The sequence below is a fragment of the Brachycentrus maculatus genome, unplaced genomic scaffold (genome assembly GCF_059751285.1).
Source record: "Brachycentrus maculatus isolate JH-2025_06_01 unplaced genomic scaffold, ASM5975128v1 h1tg000313l, whole genome shotgun sequence".
Classification (NCBI taxonomy): domain Eukaryota; kingdom Metazoa; phylum Arthropoda; class Insecta; order Trichoptera; family Brachycentridae; genus Brachycentrus; species Brachycentrus maculatus.
In genome coordinates, this window is record NW_028281063.1 from 120127 (window position 1) to 143819 (window position 23693).

At 35.5% G+C, this 23693-nt stretch overlaps 1 protein-coding gene across 1 annotated transcript in view; it reads right to left on the reverse strand.

The window, feature by feature from the left end:
- Nucleotides 1–1877: 1877 nt before the first annotated feature.
- Nucleotides 1878–23693, reverse strand: part of e (nonribosomal peptide synthetase ebony) — a 54142-nt gene continuing 32326 nt past the window's right edge. The window contains exons 2-16 of the mRNA XM_088268140.1: nucleotides 20330–20462; nucleotides 19605–19758; nucleotides 17569–17702; nucleotides 16940–17107; nucleotides 15123–15349; nucleotides 12688–12961; nucleotides 11700–11867; nucleotides 11020–11178; nucleotides 9651–9790; nucleotides 9048–9138; nucleotides 7472–7684; nucleotides 6349–6490; nucleotides 5619–5885; nucleotides 3043–3226; nucleotides 1878–2156 (exon numbers count right to left, since the gene is read on the reverse strand). Coding sequence (XP_088124266.1) covers nucleotides 2019–2156; nucleotides 3043–3226; nucleotides 5619–5885; nucleotides 6349–6490; nucleotides 7472–7684; nucleotides 9048–9138; nucleotides 9651–9790; nucleotides 11020–11178; nucleotides 11700–11867; nucleotides 12688–12961; nucleotides 15123–15349; nucleotides 16940–17107; nucleotides 17569–17702; nucleotides 19605–19758; nucleotides 20330–20462 — 2592 coding nt within the window. The 3' untranslated portion in view covers nucleotides 1878–2018. The remainder of the gene's footprint in view (nucleotides 2157–3042; nucleotides 3227–5618; nucleotides 5886–6348; nucleotides 6491–7471; nucleotides 7685–9047; nucleotides 9139–9650; nucleotides 9791–11019; nucleotides 11179–11699; nucleotides 11868–12687; nucleotides 12962–15122; nucleotides 15350–16939; nucleotides 17108–17568; nucleotides 17703–19604; nucleotides 19759–20329; nucleotides 20463–23693) is intronic.

The window sequence follows — 23693 nt, forward strand, 5'->3', positions numbered from 1 at the left end:
AGTCTTCGAGATTTTGTAATCATACCACATTCATTTGGAACCTCGATATTTTTTACAATCTCTTCATGGGTCCACTCTAAAGGGATACCCCTGACCAGGCCCATGCGAGAGACCATATGGTACGGGATAAATACTTTATAGTCATATGTTTCCAAAGCATTATCATCAATAAAACTATTTGCCGCTGAGTATGTCAAAAATTGTACAGAAATCCGGTTTCGGCCGATAGATTTTATTCCTGCACGAGGAACAATACCAGGAATATTTAGGGATTGCAAAAGTTTGCCAAAATCGATGATATTCAAAGAGAAAGAAGAATTGGGGACAACGTTTTTTAGGACAAAAACGCAGAAAGGTCCACTGTCTCTTTCTGTGTATTTGTTTTTGATATATTCTGACTGTAAGGAAGAAGGATCATTAGATGTTGAAGGGGATAAGGTTTTCGGAGTTGCATTATGAATATCTTTGGCAGAATCAGTTTTAGAAATTTTTCTGATTTTGTTGGGGAGGATTGGAGACGTGGGTAATGAAGAGTTGGAAGAAGATGTAGATGGGATGTCGGGAGGCTCCTTACGACGTGTTTTAATTCTTTCCATACTTATTCAGAAATAATCCAATGAGTGTATAGAAAGAAAAATATATATATATAAACGAAAAATATTATATGCAACTAAAAAATATTATTGTTGCAATTTACTATTACAACTAGGAAAATAATAAAGTACGAAATTTAAGAATTAAAATAATAAAATAACGATAGATTTGGCTTATCTGAGAAGTAATCCTTAATCAGCAACCATTTAAACTATAAACAACTTATGTAATATCGAAAAAAACTCAAAATATGACAAAATTATTGGAGCTATGTAATATATGAACTGACAAACACAACTGTCAAAACTCAAGTCAATTTAATTAAATAGTAATATTACTAAGTTACTAACAAATAAATATTTTAAAAAACTAATTTTATTTCAATACTTTTAGGTTTTCATTTCATTTGCCCACTTATATCTACAAAATCACAGCACGACACTTTCATAATACTCATACGTACTTAATGAATGCTTATCTATATGGTATTTGCTTACCAATAAAATATATTTTAATTTTATCAAATATATTTTTAGGATTTTTTATTAATTAAAAATAATGCAAGAATTAAAATAACTAAAAATATGCAAATTATTGAAGATGTTTCCGAGCCCACAATTTTTCTAAAATAATTTTTTAAATTTTATTGGAATTATTTTTTATTAATGTAGCATCCGTGAAAACAAATCATTTTTATTCTTATGAAGTGAATGATTTGTTCATTGAATAACTCAGAAAAAAAAAATTCAAAATTGCAATTGATATCTGTTATTGACATCATTACATCATTTTGATGATGTGGAAAAACTAATTTTTATTTTTGCTTATGTATGAAAATTTACATACTGCTTAGATATGTGTAATAGCAATAGCTCCATAGTAAAGTCTACTAGACAGCAGACGCTCTTTACAAAAATTCAAACTATTCTGGGAAATGTCAAGATGTACAAAAATGACTATACCATACAAATGTTCACTTAACTATGTCTCGTCCTGTATATTCTTCTCAGGAAAAGATTTGTCACAATGTTGGTATATTGGCTAATAAATTAATATGAAAAATCACAAAACTTTCGATGACATTCTTATTGTAATTCTTATTGTATTCTGTGTAGAAAGTGTGGTTCTTGACCATATTAGCAGCCAAGATCGTCACCAGAAATGTTATTTAGGTATTTTCAAATAAATAAATGATATTTCCTGATTTAATTACATTAAATATAACTGTTTTGAAGATTGGCTTAAAAGGAATGTATGAAATCAAACTCAGAAGGTACGAGTGGGAAAGTTGATGCCTTCATTATATCTCATAGCTATTGGAGATGTTGATGACCATTTATATTCCATAGCTGTTGTTTTACATAACCAACCATATCTTAAATGAAAGTTCTTGTTGATTTCAACGTGACCTGTAGGGTGAGTTGTTACTTTGTTGGTTTCCAGCAAACGATGGCTCTTTGCGAATCAGGAGCGAGGGCAAACGGAGCTTTTCCCGAAGACATGACAAACTTATTCACTTGGTAGTCGCACATTGTTTCGTATCCCATGAACTCTGCCAGTTGCTGTAAGGAAAAATCAACAGTAATTTATAGAAGTGGAATAACCCTGCTCTGGCTACCTTCACAAAAATAACATTTTGGGTCATGTGAGATCATAAATCATAATTTTGGATAATTTATACAGCATCATTTTCGCAAAAAACTGCCTCAAGGTCTCTTATAAAGACATGGATATGATGGTGATATAGTGATGATAATGATCGCTAAAACATAAGATGTTGTCGATCTGTCTCGGAGCGTCGAGTATGACTTCTTCTAGGTCTTCTTCTTGGGCAGGAACATGGCCAAAACGTTACTACCATCACGCCGTTTTTTGCAGGGGTAGGCAGAGAGAATGGAACACTCCACTCTTCTGTCCTGACGTACACTTCTAGTTTCCTGATCCGCACATCTAGTCATGCATGGCACCGATAACGCAGACTTTTGACACCACCAGATTTAGGTTCTGATTGATCTGGTCGTGCCATGTCTCACGCTCATATAACCTTGAAGAACTTTTCTTAATCTTTTCAACTATCCCTAGTTCAGCCTTACATTTCTTTTCCTACGGCCTCTGCCATCGCTCTCAATACACCAGTTATGACAAAAAATTGGATCAAAGCATGTTGCTTAAAAACTGAGACAGTCATTTCTGCGACCGAGTTAAAAATACTTGTATCCGAAAAACACATGTAAAAAACGAACCAGATACCCGATTACAATAAAATCTCACTGTGACAGAGTGGAAGAACCTATTTAACCAGGGGGCATGCGCGCCAGTTGTACAGTGTTTCCGGCTCGCACGCCGCATCTAAAATCTCGGAATTTAATTGCCACACCTTGTATTACCACAAAGTGACTGCTGAATCAATGAATGAGATTAGCTTCAGCAGAGATGTTTGGTCCATACCTGTGTGAGGGGGCTGGTGTTGGTGGTGAAGACTCCCGAGAAGCCCCTCTGCGTGGCGAGGCGGACCAGCTCCTCCTCCATGCACTTGATGACGGACACATTCTCCTGCGCGCTGAGGCTCGGATGGGTGGCCATCATAAAGGAGTGCAGGATCTCTCCCACTCCAGACGGCAGCCGCTGCTCTCTGGAGAATCAAATCAAATGTATTGCCATCACTATTACATTGATTAGAGAATCAATTCAAATGTATTGCTACTTATTTATTATAACTGCAGACAGTTGGTAGAATTTCATATTGAATTGTTGGGTAATATATCCAAAATTAAACAAGGTTTATTGGATTTGAATTCTACATTTATTTATGTATATGTTAATACGTGACGCGTTTCGTCTTATTAGGACATTATCAAACACTCAAGATAAACGCTGAGTGCTTGATAATGTCTTAATAAGACGAAACGCCTCACATATTAACATTTACATAAATAAATGTAGAATTCAAATCCAATAAAGCTTGTTTAATTTTGGATATATGTATTACCCAACAATTATGTATTGCTACTACTATTACATTGATTGGATAATCAAATCAAATGTATTGCTACTACTATTACATTGATTGGAGAATTAAATCAAATGTATTGCTACTATTACATTTATGCTTTTACAGACATTTCTGAATGTAATTCCATTGTAATGGTATTTATTTGCTAATTTATTCAACTCATCAGCAAACTGGATGTGAAATAACACACATCTGTATATATCTGTGCAGCACACTTAACAATAATTTGATCAAAGAATTAGTATGGTGTAAAGAAGGTGTCACAACATTTTGAGTGTGTCCAAATACTTGTTCACAAAATCTGGATTATCTCCAACTACAGGAGTTATCTTCATTTTATTTTTAGACATTTCGCTCACTCCTTTCAAGAACGTCGTAAACCAAAAAAATTGATTTTTCAGGAGAACGTTTTTAAAGTTTAAAAATATAATACAATGTATTAAAAAAATAAATATCAAGCCACTTACTGAACTTTTTACTGTGCAATAAATCTTTTAAAGAAAACCTGAAGGTTTTTTCTCCATTTGAAAAATATTTAGTTTATTCAAAAAAAAAAATTAAACAACAGCTTTTCTTCAAAATGCAAAAACAACACTTTTTGCCCTGAAGCGGGTAAATGTTAAGTTAAAAATATGCCGCTTTTGCTGGGATATATTACATTTTCTGGGCATTCCGAAAACATGCACAGCTGAAAATTGACGATTTTTGATTTTTGACGTTCTTGAAAGGAGTGAGCGATATCATCAAAGATGAAGAAGAATATGGAAGTCTGGGTATGTATGTTTCAAAATTGGTTCATATAAATAGAACTTCCAAGAATTTGAGTATTGTAGCTGTTAATAATGGGTAGAATTGGTGAATGTTACACGTGTGTAAAGTGATCACTTAAACCAGCCTATGACGGTCGTCAGCCCCGTAAATGCCCAGACTTCCATATTCTTCTTCACCTTTGATGAGATGTCAAAAAATAAAAGAAGGTGTTACTTAGAAAAATCTTAATAAGAGAAAATGATGCCATCAAGAGTGACAGAAAGCTTTAATTTGTGGAAGCCCTGAGCATGACCCTGGTTTATGTTAGATGTAGAGAGATACAGTATGCACATATAGTTTAGGTTTATCAATATTATTTTTTGACCATTAAGTTGAATATGGAATATCCATATTCTTATTCATCTATTTTGAGATTTCAAAAAATAAAATACAAAAAATAACTCCTATAAGTGGAGATAATCCAGATAAGTATTTGGACACACTTAAAATGTTGTAGTTTTATCTATACGCGGGTAATCCGTGCCAGCAAAATTTCGCGCTAAACGAATCAGCTCTAAGCTGTTGATCAGTCTGTTTTCGACATATAAATGATAATGGTATAGCAATGATTAAAGACAATACTTCGTTTTTTACCACTTGAGTTTTATTATAGACTACATGTTTCAAAAGTTAAACTTAACTACATATTACAGTTATTATACAGACCTGAATGATGGAAGTTTAACTTCTGAAACATGTAGTCTATAATAAAACTCAAGTGGTAAAAAACGAAGTGTTTTCTTTAATCATTGTAACATGTCTTACCACAAAGTTAATGCCGAAACAATAAATAAAATATGGTGTAGCAAAATGAAATAAACTATTTTTGTCTACTGTTTGCACGAATGTCGCGATTTTATAAACAAAAAACAATGCGTTTCAAACGACAAAACAGTATGTAGTACATATATAAAGTTACTGGGAATGCACACACCTTACACACGACTGTAATGGTATGAACTGATTGGGAGTCGACATATTTTAGAAAATCTTTAGGACATAATAGGAGCAAGAGATTGCATTTTGTTTTTTGTAAATCACTGAACCGCGCTCAGCATCATAAGGAAACAGTGTACAAAACAGTATTAAAGAAGAAGCGGGGGTTAATACAGTAATCTGTACTGGAATTTTATATCTAGGATTCATTGTTTCTTGTGCGTTTGACAGCACCAATATAAAATCATTTAAATAAAATTCTCACCTCATGGGTTCTTCCACAAACTCGAGGAACTCAAAGATGGTCACTAATTCGTTGTTTAGCTCCGGGGCGGGCTCGTCGCGAGCGTCAAAGTTCAGCGACACCGCCACGGCGAGGCCGTCCGACTCCCGGCGGACCATGAAGCTGAGGTCCTTCTGCAGCAGGTCGTCCCAGCCGACGTCGATCAGCTCGCTGTAGTGCTCCCGCTTGATGGCCGGCTTCAGCCACATCTCCAAGTCGGCCTTTTCGTAGAAGCTCGATACGATCATACTGGAATCGAGAAAATGTAATTTAACACATTGTTTGAGGTAAAAAGCGTGTTTTACATCGGTAGAGAGGGGGAGACGCTTATAAGCATTCTACAGGATGGGGCCTGGCCACTTCCTTATTTTAAAAAAATCATTACACAAAAAGTGTTGTCAGTATAGATTTAATTCTTTTTCCTTGTTCAGGGGTAAATTCAAAGTTTTATTTCATTGGGTTTTTTTAACGACATCTCGAAGGGTGCCACCATCCTCGTCAATACGCTGAGATAGTCAAATTTCGACATTTTTGGCAAGTTTTACCAGCATATCTGAGCCTATGTCGCCAGTAGCAGGATGGATATTGTCCTCCAGCTGTCCTTAGCGGTCTTTAGTATACTATGACTAATGAATCTATGAATGCATTTGACTGTTTTCTTTGGTAGGCTATGTTTATGGGTGGTGAGAATTATTGACAGAAAGTTACTAACTATTCAGCATCTTTTTTGTGAGCATTTCCAAGCGGCTCGATCTTATAGTTTTCTGTCTTCCTGTGTTTCATTATTCCCGGGTCGGAAGTTATCTTGTCCAGTATTTCTCCCAAATTCTCAGCCATTATGAAATCGGTTATTCCTGCAAATAATCATCCAATTTAGTTAAGAAGTAGTTTCCTCAAACTACTAAGATTAAAGAGAAATAAGATAAAACCATTTAATTAAAGAAGCAACAAGTTTCAAAAATACATTAGGGTTAGTTCATTCAAATATTGGTTTGTTTCTGAGAAATGTTTTCAAGAGATGTTTCTCTATTAAACAGGAGTGTGTAATGTCACTGTGGTTATTTAATATAAACTGCATAGATAAATTGATAAAAGAAAAATGTTAAAGGTGTATGATGTGTGCAATATTTGTTTTAGAAATTGTGGTCTGAATGTGAAACGTTCTCGTATATGGGAAGTGTGTGTTTCTAGGGTTTAGATAAATAAAGATATAAAAAAGGAGAATGAATGAGACTCTGAAATAGATTTAGAAAACAAAACCCTAACAGTGGACTAGTGTCCAACAAGCAGTACACAATGGAGTCTTGGCACCAACCGTAAGTATGGAGGTGAAGCATGGAGTTAGCAAAAAAAAAAAAAATAGACTAAATGCTGTCTATTTTTCGGTTTTCTATATATTTCATTATATTCTATTATAATATTTTTCAAATGGAGAAAAAACCTTCAGGTTTTACCTAAAAAGATCTGTTGCACAGTAAAAAGTTCAGTAAGTGGCTTATATTTATATATTTTTGTATTTGCATTGTATTGTATTTTTAAACATTAAAAACATTCTCCTGAAAAATCAAGTTTTTTGATTTATGACATTCTTGAAAGGAGTGAGCAATATGGCATGTGTACATTTTTTATTTGAAGTAATTCACTTTTTTCAGAATTTGTTTGGAAAAGAAAAAATTGATAGGGAGGAGGCGGAGATTTTTGATTTGATAAAGTGGGGCATGTAATTGGGCAGTACAATTAAGGTAGGGAAACACTGGTGTAGCGTGTTTCTTCTTTTTTATACCCCTGTAAAGAAGAAGTATGGTGGTTAGTTGGTTAGTTATTGTTTGTCTCACCAATTTCATATCCTTGTTCCTTCAGTTTGGTGATAGTGTAGATAGAGTTGAGACTGTTTCCACCGAGATCGTAGTAGTTAGACTTGATGGAGACAGCCGTACGGGTGGACCTGCCGATTACAGATCCGATGGTCTGGAACAGTATTTCGGCAGCTTCCATTTTGCTGACTGGAATTCCGGTGTAATCAATATCCAAAGCAATGGCCGCATCATCTGAAAAAAAATATATACCCAAATTACGAAAAAAATTAAGAAAGGTGTGTTGAGATGGTTTGGACATGTGGAACGTATGAGTGAGGAAAGAACGGTTAAACAAATTTATGAGGCGAATGTAGTTGGAAAAAGAAGCAGAGGAAGACTGAGGAAAACTTGGCACAATCAGGTATGTCAAATACTTGAAAGCGGCCGGGTCAGGAGTCGTAATAATCGTCGGGTATGTATGAGGAGATGCATGAATGTAGAAGAGGCGAAGAATGTTTACAAAGGCAGAATGATGTGGTGTTCGATTCTCTCTGCCTACCCCTGCGGTGAAGCGGTGGTGGTTAGTTAGTTAGTTTTTAATTTCAATACATATTATGATATTTTTGAGTTACCTAATGTCCATTCTAGCTACGGTTTATATAACACGCTTATCATGTCCCTATTTAGGCTTCAACTTTATCAGTTTTAGAGCCTATTCCTACTTGTGAGTGGGTTTACTCTTTACTTTTGAAGTTACTATAATTTCATGTAATTCATGAGAGAAAATTCTTGGCAAAACACTCCCTATTTTGTTAAAGGCATGAGTTTATACTATTGAATGATTCTAAGTTCTACATAAGATATGAGTTTACTTATGTACTACGTATGAACTAACTTACCTAACAGTTTTATACCGTACTTGAACTTTGATGTGTTACTTGAGCCCAGTACAACAAAAGATTTTAATCTGTATTTGGTCTACAATAATGAACGTATCGTGACAATAAGTGTCACCTGTCAGGGAAACAATGAATCATGTCGATATGTTCATTAATGTAGACCAAATGCAGATCTAAATTTCTTTTTGTACTGGGCTCAAGTAACACATTAGTTCTAGCCCCGTTCTACGGTACTTAACTATCACTTACATTAAGTTCTTATAACTAGTTAGTGTCTGGGGGTATTTAAAAAAAAAATTATACTACTCGTAAAAACATTATTGAAATTAGCTAAAACTTAAGCAAACCTGTGAAGTTTTATAATTCAGAAAACAGACTTTGCATGCCTCACTTGAGCCACCATCAAGCTTGTCTTTTTTACAAGGCATCAGGTTCGTGCCGCCCAGGACGTCCACTGATGACAACTTGCCGGCAGTTCTCGTCTGAACTTTGTGGATGTGGATGTGGAACTGACTTGGGAGGTAAAGGAAGGAAGGGAGTGGCACCTCCCGAGCTCCTGACAGAGGAGCTCGGGAGGTAGTTTGTGGATTCCAAATATTCCACATAGGAAGCTGGTATGGATGAATGAAATAACGGAAACCGAATGCGTTAGCTACTTAATTTCAGAATCAGGCAAAAAAATTAATTGGAATCATGCATGTAATTTATTATCTTACCATTGTTGTTAGTGTTTTCATACATTTTCAGTAGAGATTGTCTGTCATTCTTTCCGTTCACAAGGAGAGGTATGCTATCCAGAATGATGACCTGCAAAAATACATCATGTAAATATACCATTTCTTTATTTTGTGAATTTGAAACTGAAGGGAAAAAAATTTACGAAAAAAAAATATGCTTGAGAATCTCCTGTGTTTGAAGTGAAATTTTTTAGGTTCTAGAAAAAGTTAATTTTGTACATTGATCTCTATGCACGTGTTGACAATTACATTACTTCAGTATAAGAAAATCGTTGGAATCGTCATGTGACATTTAATTGAAGAATGTCCCTTTTAATCAAATGAATTTTTTATTTTGTTCATACTCATAAAGGTGTAGGCTGACCGGAGCATTTCGTCGTAACGTAACATATTACGATGCGAGCATTCAGGCAGTCAGTACACCGAGCCGAGCGCTCCATCCATTGTTTCGGATGCTCAGTGATGCTTGCCGCGAGCGATGTTACGACGTTATGTTACTATGAAATGCTCCGGCAGTCTCCACCTTAATGAAGAAATTATGGGTTCATGGTACTTATTTACTACTGTATTTATTGCACATACTTGTGGGACCATGTAGGGGGCTAGTTTGTCCTGAAGTTTGCTCTCCACATTGAGTCCGGTTAGTTTAGATTCCGGAGTGCAAGTCACAAAAGCAAGAAGAGCTTGATCCATCTCCCCCGGCTTGTAGCAAAGAACAACTCCTAAAACAATGTTGAGAACAATTAGTTTTCCTTTATTACATTAACACGTTTCGGACAGGTGATTTTAACGCCTGCAGACCGCTGGCAAACGGGATTTGATAATTATGTACATATAGTTAAGACCTTAACAAAGAGATTGGTACATAGTATTCATATAAAAATATTTAATAATTCCTTCATTTCTGACTTTGAAATGAGGATGGCACAGAAGCTAAAAAATACCCTTACCATCCTTAATCATCAATCGACCCAATGGGTAGAAATACCTTTCCCATCCAAAGTGTGTTAGTAAAACACAAAATTTGTTTTTAACCACTTTTAATTTTCCAACCAGTTTTGACAATTAGTCGCTTTCTGCAGGGGTAGGCAGAGAGAATAGAACACCGCACTATTCTGTCTTTGCCTCTTATATATTCATGTATCTCCTCATTCATACCCGCCGATTATTTTGACTCCTGACCTGACTGCTTTTGATTGTTTGACATACCCAGTCATATCAAGTTTTTCTGTGTTTTCTTCTGCTCCCTTTTTCCAACTACATTCGCATCATAAATTTGTTCAACCATTCCTTCTTGACTCATTCACACCAAGCAATTTCAGCAAAACTTCAAATATTTGGCAATCAAACATTTCAATAAACTCCCTAAAGAAATAAAAAAAATAGATGATATAAAAATCCTCAAGAAAAAAATTAAAGCTCCATACATTTAAATCTTTAAAAAAATATATAAAAAAAAACTATTATATCTTTTATTATATAACATTAAACCACGAGTGTAAGTCCCTTTCCAAGCACAAGAGCACAGACTCTTTTATGGAGAGGCACAGCGAATCGAAATATAAAAGTTCTCCATATGTATATATGATTCAAATGTTATTATGTTATAAATAAAAATGTAAATATATTAAATGAATAAAAAAAAAAAAATTCGTTCCACATGTCCAAACTATCTTAACACACCTTTCTTAATTTTATTGATAATGCCTATCTCAGATTGAGATAGTATGATCACATAGGATGTAGAGAACCTGAACATATAATGTTTGAGGAACATATACCATCTCAATACCAACCCCAAAATTGAAAGTGGTCAAAAACAAAGTTTGTGTTTCATAAAGTTTGTAAAATGAGACGTAAAATATTAGCAAAAAACATTTAAAAAATCAATTTTACATGTATGGTAGACCTCAATTCTCATTTAACTGAATGTCTATAGTATTTTTTTTACCTTTATCAACGCTGTCTATGGAGACAACGGCTTTTTCCACTTCAGAGAGATCCACTCGGTGTCCTCGGATCTTGATTTGGGAGTCAGTTCTTCCTTCGAAGACCATCGTTCCCTTGGTGATTCTGGCAAAATCTCCCGTGCGATATAATCTTGAGAACTCTGTAAGATAATTGGTTAAAAGTGAAAAAAATTCATACACTTTTCCCAGTTTTTTATGTAATACATAATGTTTTTTTTAGAGTTTTATAAATTAAAATTTCCTGCAATAAATTGATGGTGGCACCCGCCGTGTGGCATGTTGCGCCATCTTGTTGAAACCACAGCTCTATCGCATCAATGCCATCCAACTGAGGTATGAAGAAGTCAGCAATCATGACTCTATAGCGCTCTCCATTGACCATAACATTCTGGCCAGCATTATCTTTAAAAAAATATGGGCCAATGATTCCATCTGCCCATAAAGCATACCAAACAGTGACTTTTACTGGATGTAAGGGCGTCTCGACAAAAGCTTCTGGGTTTTCTCCACTCCAAATTCGGCATTTCTACTTATTAATATAGCCATTTAACCAAAAATGTGCTTCATCAGTGAACAAAATATTGCGTTGAAAAAGAGGATCAAGCTGAATATTGTTTTTGGCTTATCTCACATTAATTAAAAATTATTTAGGAAATGTTACCTTGACTCTGCGCTAGTGGATTGGCAATGAATCTATCAGCTGACCTCCCATTCACATATCCGGCAGCGAGGTTGTTTCCCGACACATACAGCTCTCCCATATCTCCCATGGGAACAGGGCGCAGCTCCGGATCCAGGAGGTAGACCGTTGTGTTGAATACCGGGAAACCTAAGAACAACACAAAAATAGTAATATTTTTTTAAATCATACCAAAACCTGAAAATACTGAATACTGGATACTATTTCACAGCTTTTATCGACTTTTCTACTGCTTTATCTTCTTTTTTTTCTTCTTCTTGGTGTAGGCCTTGTGACCTGTTTAAAAAATGGAATTAGCCTCCTGCGATGTCGATTCCTAGCTGTCAACCCATCTCTGGTGGTCTGCCCGGGAGTCATCTACCCGTGAGTGCAAAACAATGTTGGAGTCTGGATGATTCCATTCACCTCACATACGCATACATTATCTTCTTCATTGCCTTCCCCACCTAACGACATATTCCATCTCGCATATACCTGCTGATTATACCAATTCCTGACCTTGGGAAATGTTCCTTATAGTCCATTATTTTATTCAGAAGATTCGTCAATATCCAATTCAAACCCCGCCCATTCCTTTCAACCTATATAAATCCGTCGTACTTTGACAAACATCCCTAGTGCATGTTAGACCTCGGCTCTTAATGCATGTTTGTTCTGCAACCCCTAGTGCATGTTGGTCCTCGGGTCGACCAAAAACCCATGTAATAAACATTTTGTGTAGTTTTAAGTGTGTGAATAGTGCTATGGTGTTTATGTGTGGTATTGTTTGCATGCAGTTGTACTGATTGTCCTGACAAAGAGACGGGTACCTCTCGAAACCGGTAGACATAAAAATCTCCTTTATATACTAATATTACTGTCATTTTTGTATAAAAAAATATATAAAAGTAGGTTAGGTTAGGTTAAGTTAGGTGATCTATTACTATCTGTAACTATTTGGTGATCTCACCAATGGGAACATGGTCCATGTCCTGCAGTTCCTCGACGCTCCCGACGCAGTGGTATGTCACGTCGGCCATGATCTCCGTGCTGCCGTAGAAGTTACACAGCTGGCGGCCGGGCCCGAAGTGGCGGAAGAAGTCCCGCGCGAGTGTTGCTGACAGGGCCTCCCCGCTGCTGATCCACAGGCGTAGAGCCGCTAGGAGCTCCGACTCCCGTGGCTGCAAGGATAGGTACAGCAGCACGGAGCGCAGGAGAGAAGGCACAAGGGAGAGACGTTCAATCTGGAAAGAGAGATTTATTTTTATATATATATTTTTTTTATATATACTGATGGAGACCTTGAGAGATTAAAAGGGGCGTTGGAAGACCTCAATAAAGATGGTCTGACGACATAGCCGCTGTGGGGGGTAGAAATTGGCTGCAAGCAGCCACAGACTTAAATAAATTATAAAAATATCTTTTCAATATCCAGTCTGAAAAAAATTTAACTAACGAGAAGAGACGTGCGGCTCCTAGCGCAGTCCGGCAGGAATTACTGAATTCTGTGTTTGTGAATAAGGCGATAATGAGTTCTAAAAAATTGAGTAGTGTGGTTGTCAATCATGGGTGGTGAATGTTACACCTGATCACTTAACCAACCTGTGACAAGTCATAAGCCCTGTAAATACCTAGACCTCCATATTCTTCTTCATCTATGTAAGTTGAGATATTAAAATGCTTTAATTTTTAATTTTTATATACTTTTTAAGACTAGTTCCTTTATTCACAAAGTTTTGAATATTTTATCTTTAACAAAGATTTGGCCACAATTTCGAAATAATTTATTATGTGAAAGTTTTAATTAAAACGCATAATTACATATCATAAAAATTCATTATCAAGTTCACAAGTTTTTAGTGCTAACATAAACAACTATATATCCATATGTATGATATTCAATATATGCGCACAGTTTGATTTATAAGGATTTGATATTCGTAATTACAACAATACATCATGCTACGATACGTGTTTCTTCTTAGGAGGTGATTGCATTGTACTTGCACTGTGGGAACTAATGCCTTCTAGTAGATCCATTCATAACTAGTATTAATTCTTAGTTTTTATTGCATACTTTATGAGGTTTATGCCATACATTTATCTTATTAAAGTGATAGTTAGCTGCTGCATTGTAGTGAATGAAGTTTAGAGTTGATTGCTAGCTGGACCATCTACATATGTATATAAAAATGAATGTATGTACATTTTTATGTGTGTTTGTATGTGTTTATATGTGTCGCATACTTTCAAAATCCGCCAGATCCATGTAAGTCGATTTTACAAAAAATGCAAAATTCTCCGGGTATCATTTTTGTCTAAAAGATTTGTCTACTTTAAATAAAATATTATGAAATAGAGAATTTTCTCATCTTTTCAGTAAATTATTTAGTGTTAAAAAAAAACACGAGACACAAACCGATAATGACGTCATCTTAATTTTTGACACATCCCCACTCTCTGATTGGCCGAAATGGGTCAGAAAGCAAGTTCCATGAATATAGCAGAATTTGAAATCATCATCAGCCGAAATGGGTCAGAAAGCAAGTTCCATGAATATAGCAGAATTTGAAATCATCTCTTGTCCCCAAGGTGGGAAACTGCCTTGAAAGGGCGGATGAACCAAACAGTGTGGTCAACTGCTTGAGGATGCAGAAGGCCAGAGGGATACCACTGCATTAAAGATCCTCAGGATTCCCTAACCCTGGTTAGCCATAAATGTCGATCAACAACTAGTCAAATTATAAGCTAAAATAATAAAAATGAAAATGATATTTTCTGGCGTTTCTCATGTGTGTGATTATAATCCAGGATTCGGACCTCACATACAAATTTAAGAGTAGCTGCTCAATAAAAAGCTTCTTTTCATCTCACCTATAGATGTCTCTAGTGAAGTTCTAGTGGTTCAAGAACAATGTTTCGAAATTGGTTCATATATATAGAACTTCCAAGAATTTGAGTAGTGTGATTGTCAATAATGGGTAGAATTGGTGAATATTACACATGTGTAAAGTGATCATTTAAACCAGCCTATGACGGTCATCAGCCCCGTAAATGCCCAGAGAAGTCTGGGAAGCATATTCTTCTTCATCTTTGATGAGATGTCAAAAAATAGTATGTATTCTTCTTCATGGGTTACAATCTGTGTGATGATTGGTTTGCTTCTTTCATGGACAGCCTTCATCCGTCTCTATCCTCCTCTCATCTCTTCAACTCAGAGTATCCAATAGTGTGGTTGTCAATAATGGGTAAAATTGGTGAATGTAACACGTGTGTAAAGTGATTACTTAAACCAGCCTATGACGGTCATCAGCCCCGTAAATGCCCAGACTTTCATATTCTTCTTCATTTTTGATGAGATGTCAATGAAAAAAAAAATATATATAGTTGAATAGAACGTTTTACCTTGTAATCCGTGAGCATCTTGACCAGCCTCTCCGGATCCCTGGTGATGTTCTTGGGCACTACCAGGACGGTGAGTCCGTGCAGCAGGGGGGCCCATATCTCGCAGATGGAGTCCACGAACGTGAGCGCCGTCTTGAACACGCACACCTTCTCCGTGGCTGAGAAGGGAAAGGTGACGTATTGCCACTGCAGGCGGTTCTGGATGATATCGTGAGGCAATCTTACACCTGCAATTTCAATTATATTGGGAGTAAACATTAATTCGTGCGGTTTTCTGAGAGAGTGAGTTTTCTGAGAGTGACTTTATTAATTTTAAAGCTACTGTTGTTGCGCCTCTTTTTCAGTACCGTAGATTGGGGCTACTTGAACTTTGATGTGTTACTTGAGCCCAGTACAAAAAAAAAAATTAGATCTGTATTTGATCTACAATAATGAACGTATCGACATGATTGTTTCCCTGACAGGTGACACTTATTGTCACGATACATTCATTATTGTAGACCAAATACAGATTTAAATCTTTTTTGTACTGGGCTCAAGTAACACATCAAAGTTCAAGTAGCCCCGTTCTACGGTAATGTTATTTGGTTGAAGCGTAAACAATATTTTTTTCTATTCATTTGAAAATATGGAACTTTGTGCCAGATAAAGTGTTTTTGCAGGAGTTCTTCTTCATTACTTTAACATGAAGAAGTGTTACTGAAAGTCACCGTATTTTAGTGGAGATTTACGGTGACCATGCTCTAGTTGAGCTCCTTATAGTTCACAACATTTTTATTGTGCCCTTAATACTTGTTCACAAATCTGGATTATCTCCACTTTGGAGTTGTTTTTTTAAGAAAACATTTTTAAGATCTCAACAAAGATGAAAAAGAATATTCTTCTTTCCATGTTCGCTCCCTAGGTGGAGCACATGGCCAACACGAGACGTCTCCAAGTCACTGTGTCACGCGCCATCTCTTTGGCTTCCTCCCAGGTCAGTCCGGCGTCTCGAAGTTCTGCTGAGTATGGTCAGTGAATGGTCGTCAGCGGCCTTCCGGGGCGCCGGAATCCTCGGGGTTGGAAGAAGACACATGAGGGGTTGATGCTCTCAGGTGGCATTCTAAGGACATGTCCCAACCATGTCCACCTTCTCCTTTTTAGGACTTTCGGTATGAGGGGCTGTTGAGTTCTTCTCCTCACATCGTCATTCCTGACAAAGTCATACCACTTTATACCCAGTGCACCTATAGGGCACCTATTTTCAAAACTTGCTAGTTTCTTGCTTTAAGCTTTGGTGAGGTGCCACGGCTCACATCCGTACAGCAACACTGATAGAATGCAAGCGTTAAAGAGACGACACTTGGTTTGGAAGAAGAATATGGAAGTCCAATACCGAAAACATTGAAAACCATTATATGCTACATAAAAAAATTAAAATCATGTTATTCGGCGGGTCTCAAGTATGTAAATATAATCCAGGATCTGGACCTTGCATTTAAATAAAAAGAGCCTCTGCTTAATAAAAGCTTTCCTCATTCCAACACAGATGGCTGTTGTGAACTAATATGTACTGTGTCACAAGATTGATAAATATATCTAGGAGTTTAACTTAACCAGCCTATGATGATCAAATGTAACATGGCCGAATGATTCCATTTGTTTCAGATCTACCCACCTTCATTATCCATTTATGAAAAAGGATAATAGAAGCAGGATATACAACTTTATTGAATAATAATCAAAGTTCTATTGACCAATAGAGGTATGTATTAAAATTTTAATCATGTCATTCAACAAAGTTAACACAAAGTCAATAAGAAATACATGATTTATACCTTTAGGGATGCCAGTACTGCCTGAAGTATAAAGAACTAGCGCCAGATTCTCAGTAGTTTGTTTGAGGCAATATTTCTCTGGAATATTTTCTTTGGACTCCCCCGCCGTTTCCATTAAAAGTGTTGCATAAGAGAGAGCCTCTGTACCGGCGTAGGCATCTGTGTCAGCTGAAAATAAACAGACAAATAAAAATATAGGATGAAACTGAACCTTTTTTTATTTTTCATTAACGTTTTACTTGGTAAATACCACTTATTTCTTAAAATCTATTGTCACACGTGTTTCGATGCATGTTGTATCATTTTCAAACACTGTATGTGAGTCTAAATTTTAGAGTTATGTCCTTGGAACGTTGAAGGATAAAGAGGGGGTAGGAGCTGTTTCATATTTTTATTTATTATTGTTTATTTACCAAGTAAAACTTTAATTGAAAATTGATAGATATTACTTTAAGTGACTGCCGAATCAATTAATGAAACTTAAAAGTTTGAAAGTCTATTCATACTTGTGAGCGGGTTTACACTTCATGTTTAAAGTTACAATAGTTTTATGTAATTCATGAATGAAAATTCTCGACAAAAACACCCGCCAAGGAGAAAAATTACCATAAAATACAATATTAACTTACAGGTATCATCGTGGATAACCAGGATGGGTTTAGCTTCTTTGAGAATGTGTTTAACTCTCTGTTCTGGAAAGGTGGGGTCCAGAGGAAGGTACGCTGCACCCGATTTCCATATAGCCAGGAGGGTTATTAGTAATCTGAAAAAATCGCATTTTCAGAATTGTGCTTATTTATTAATTAAACAGTAGAACGTCTATAATCCGTCACCTTCAAAACTGGGGGGAGTATGGTTGAAACACAAAAAAGGTCAGATTATCATTAAAAAAAAAGAAAAATTCGAATTTATAGCTAAATAAACAATCTCTTAGCCTAACAGCAAAAGCTAAGCTGGCAGTACCCAAAGGAGGTCTTCCTATACTTCTATCACCAACCACATTCACCTCATAAATTTGTTTTACTATTCTTTCTTCAGTCATTCGATTCACATTCTCAATAAGGCAACTCAACACACCTTTCATACATTTATCTTCTTCTTCTTCTTCTTTTTCTAGATCCTAAGGATCTGTTTGTGCCTCCGCTTGTAGCTCTTGGGATGTTGACTCCCAGCTATCTTTCCGCCCTTTTGGAGGTCTACCTGGGGGTCTGCGTCCTTCAGGGATTCCTTGAAGGGCGATACGTGAAAGTCTGTCACCTGACATTCTGTTTACATGATCATTCCAGTATCGTCTTCGTTGTCGTCCCCACCTCACGATATTCTCCGTCTTACACATACTCTGGATGTCGGTATTTCTTACTCGGTCTCGATAATTTTATCGATAATGTTTATCTCAGCCTTGCATTCTTTTCTTATATCCCATTCAAATATTTATATTCACGCATGAAAAATCTGTTTATTTATGATATTATCATAATTTGTTCAGTAAATTATAACATTATTTATGTTCATTGTTACTGTTTTGTCACATTGGAATAAATTATTTTATTTTATTTTATTTTACGTATATATGGAGTTCATCAACATTTATTAACATTATCATAGCAACAATTTCATATAATGCTCCCTCAAATACAAATAAGCTTCGTGTGAGGCCCTTCTGAAATTTTCAAAGTTTGAATACTTAAAAAAAAAATAATACAATATACTGCTTCTGTGTTAATTCTTCTTCTTATTGAATTGAAAATGTGAAACAATACAAAATGTCAGGTCTCTCCGACATTGACTATCACTTGAGAGTAATCGTTCTTCACTTAGACAGGTCTACACAGTGCCTCGACGGTCCAATCTCCTCTGGAGCCAGGAGATCTGCCTTCTGCCCACACCTCGTGGACCCTCTATTAGGTGCAATAGCTCGTACTTCTCTCCTCTCAGCACGTGCCCCAGACAGGACACCTGCCGGACTTCTATTTTTCCACTTTGGAGCACATTCACATTGCTGACCATATCAGTCCATGGAATGCGTAGCACCCTGTGATGTAGCCACATTTGGAATGTCTCTAACTGGTTCATAGTGCTGATATTGAGGGTCCACCATTCAACTCCTTATAGAAGTACTGACCAAAAATTAGACCGAACCATTCTTTGATGAATATCTAATGTTTTAGCATAACATTTAACCAACATTTTGAATGTGTCCAAATACTTGTTCACAAAATCTCCAATTACAGGAGTTATTTTCATATTATTTTTTGACATCTCATCAAAGACAAAATATTCTCACTGTGTAATAATAATAAAAAGCTTCTTTTCATCTCACCAAGAGATGTCTCTAGTGAAGTTCTAGTGATTCAAGAATAATGTTTCAAAAATTTATTCATATGTATAGAACTTTCCAGAATTTGAGTAGTGTGGTTGTCAATAATGGGTAGAATTGGTGAATGTTACACGTGTGTAAAGTAATCACTTAAACCAGCCTATGACGGTCGTCAGCCCCGTAAATGCCCAGACTTCCATATTCTTCTTCATCTTTGATGAGATGTCAAAAAATAATATAACATTTAACCATTTATTGTGTCCAATTACCTACATAAAGTCCACACTAGATTTTTTTATATTTATTTTTGAAAATATGCATGAGAGGGTCAATAAAGATGAGTTTTACCTGTCGGAAGGTTGCATGCACACAGCGACTATGTAGTCCCCGTCGCTGTTGGCCTGAAGCGAGAGGTCGGCAGCTTTCTGGAGTATCCCTCGAGCCAATTTATTGGCAGTGGCGTTAACTTGCGTATAGCTCGTCTCGTTTAATGAGCCATTTTCTGGTAAAGAAAAAAAAACATAACTTATTTATAAAAAAAGAATTGCTAACTTTGTGGTATAGTAATATAACCCTCTTCTTATCATTCATCATTCACTTTGTGTGTAATACCACTTAAAAACTCTACTTCGTGACTACCCGTTTCGGAATTACCATTCCATCATCAGGTCAACTATAAACTATAGTCTAGTAGAGTAAAGTTTTTAAGAGGTATTACACAAATACCTCTTAAAAACTTAAAGTGTTAATGACTAACCACAAAGTAAATGCAGTAAATACATTAATAATATTTACAATATACCTTTTTTTAATATTAAAAAAAATGTACATGAGGGATACATGCAATGCTGATGGATTCCTTTCACATGCTAGTTCTTATTTCATGGATTTTTTGTTTTGTTAATTTAACCACTGGGTATCTACCTATAGTTCTTAAATAATTGCAATATTGACCCACTTCAGTAGACATACAAATCTCGGTGAGTGGTTATATACTAATATTACTAACATTTAAAAAAAAATATATAATAGTAAAATTAAAAATAAGTTGAAAGTTGACAGTTAATTGTTACCTTGGAAGATAATGGCCGTACTGTCGCTGAAGTGAGTTCCCTTCAATCTCTCTTCAAACTCTTGGTTCAACCTTTTCTTGTATATCTGTCTCCGCTTTCCCTTCACGATGGACAGCTCTGGTAGAGAACCCATCTGCGGACAAACAAAATATGCAAGAGTTAGTATTTATGTACGTTGATGGAATAACCAAGTAAAATCTGAAAATAGTAAAAAATTTGCTTGAATCAGTTATTGAATATAACCAGGGCTTTTTTCAATGTACCGTAGAACGGGGCTACTTGAACTTTGATGTGTTACTTGAGCCCACTACAAAAAAAAAATTTAAATCTGTATTTGGTCTACAATAATAAACGTATCGTGACAATAAGTGTCACCCGTCAGGGAAACAATGAATCATGTCAATACGTTCATTATTGTAGACCAAATACAGATCTAAATATTTTTTTTGTACTGGGCTCAAGTAACACATCAAAGATCAAGTAGCCCCGTTCTATGGTACTGAAAAAGACGCAATCTGTATTTGGTCTACAATAATGAACGTATCGACATGATTCATTGTTTCCCTGACAGGTGACACTTATTGTCACGATACTTCGATCGATACCACGATCTAAATATTATTTTGTAGTGGGCTCAAGTAACACATCAAAGTTCAAGTATCCCCGTTCTACGTTAACGTGGTAGAACGGCGTTCCGGCACCTTTTTCCACGGATAAATTAAATTTTCATAATTCAATAAAAATTTTAATTGGAAGAATTAATCTTTGCGCTTATGTAATTACAATCTATATTTATATAATTCGTTAAAGTGTTAAAATATGGTATTGTAATGAACTGATATAAAAAATATATAAAAAGCTTGACAAGAAGTGAGTTCCTGGACCTTTTTTGTTTTAAAAAAAGCCCTGAATATAACTAACTAACCATCATGCTGCTTTCTGCAGGGGTAGGCAGAGAGAATAGAATGTCACACAGAACAACTCCTAAAACAATTATGAGAACAATCTGCTTTATTCTATTATATTAATAAAACACAAACTTTGTTTTTAACCACTTTTATTTTTCCAAACGGTTTTGGTAAATAGTACCACAAATAAACTAACTAACCATCAAGCCGCTTGTCTGCAGATGTTGGCAGAGAGAATAGAACGCCCACACCACTCTGTCCTTGCAAAAATTCTTGGCCTGTTCCATATTCATGCATCTCGTCAGACGACGCCCAAGTATGTGCAATACTTGATCATGCCAATTTTTCCTCAATTTATTTGTTGACTTTATAAATACATATACAGTGAAACCTCTATCTATCGTTCCTCGAATAATCGTTTTCCCGGATGTGTCGTTTATTTCTTCTACCCCAAATTAATTTCATACAAAAATATATCGCATCGATCGTTTCTATCCACCATTTTACCGCATTCATCGTTTGAATTATGCTACATATTTGATATAATTTGTCTGTTTTTTTTTACATTCCTTTTAATTTTCTCAATTTGTTACATTCGACGACAATATTTCAACGTGTTTAACAGACTATCGAAAGCTTGTGTGATGGATACAGCAGAAGAAGTCTGAATATCTTTGGGTTCTGTTCAACTTTGTATTTTTTTATTAAATGAATACATTTATTTACATCTAAAACTTGTAGTCTTAAAATTTCAACCTACCAATGGTTATGCAGATTGGGAGGACGGTATTTTTACTTGATTGTATGTCCTTGTGTATTGACTTCTTTATCCCGCATTCATAGTTTATTTCAATAGGTCCCTTTAAAAACGATAGATAGAGGTTTCACTGTACTTTATACATTCATTTAAAAATCATAAATCATAAAAATAATTAACATTTTTTTGTTGTAGAGACCCTCCAACCCACCTTGTGTGTCATTCTGCTCCTATTTCCAACTATGTTCCTCACATAAATCTGTTCTTTTCATTACACCTTTCTTAATTTCATCGATAATGCTTATCTCTGCCTAGTATTATTTCCTTCTTTCACCACTCGAACATCTGTCGTACATCGTTTTGCCGCACATTTGTCTGAGAGATAGCATTCCGACTGCATTCAGTCTACTTTCATCCTTATTTTGCCAACTTCATGCTTCACTTCCATGCATTAGGGTTAGAAAAATAAAATAGTAAATTAAAATATAATTTTTATATAATTACAAGGAATTGTGATTTTTTGGACATGCTGCTATTATTACATGTACCAGAATATATACCATATTTCCAAATATTATCTCGGATAATAAATCACCGTTGCGAAAATATTATGTACCTAGCTAAATACCGTGGATGGTAGTAATATTTTAAATTATTCCAAATTAAATAATTCGCGGATATCCGTTGCAATGATTTTATCCGACACCAAATATATTACTTAGTGACAACATTTTGAGTGTGTCCAAATACTTGTTCACAAAATCTGGATTATCTCCAATTACAGGAGTTATTTTCATATTATTTTTTGACATCTCATCAAAGATGAAGAAGAATATGGAAGTCTGGGCATTTACGGGGCTTACGACCGTCATAGGCTGGTTTGAGTGATCACTTTACACACGTGTAACATTCACCAATTCTGCCCATTATTGACAACCACACTACTCAAATTCTTGGAAGTTCTATATATATGAACCAATTTAGAAACCTTGTTCATGAATCACTAAAATTTCACTAGAGACATCTATTGGTGAGATGTAAAACCAAACCAGCCTATGACGGTCGTAAGCCCCGTAAATGCCCAGACTTCCATATTCTTCTTCATCTTTGATGAGATGTCAAAAAATAATATGAAAATAACTCCTGTAATTGGAGATAATCCAGATTTTGTGAACAAGTATTTGGACACACTCAAAATGTTGTAAATAAATTATCTGGTCAAATTATAAGCTTAATAATAAAAATGAAAATGGTATTTTCTGGCGTTTCTCATGTGTGTGATTATAATCCGGGATTCGGATCTCACATACTAATATAAGAGTTTCTGCTTAATAAAAAGCTTCTTTACATCTCACCAATAGATGTCTCTAGTGAAATTTTAGTGATTCATGAACAAGGTTTCTAAATTGGTTCATATATATAGAACTTCCAAGAATTTGAGTAGTGTGGTTGTCAATAATGGGTAGAATTGGTGAATGTTACACGTGTGTAAAGTGATCACTCAAACCAGCCTATGACGGTCGTAAGCCCCGTAAATGCCCAGACTTCCATATTTTTCTTCATCTTTGATGAGATGTCAAAAAATAATATTATTTAGTGTATTTAGTTGCATACAGATAAATTTCACGATGTGTGATTATTGGCTAATAAATTAATATGAAAAATCACAAGACTATTGGTAGTATTCTTATTGAAATCT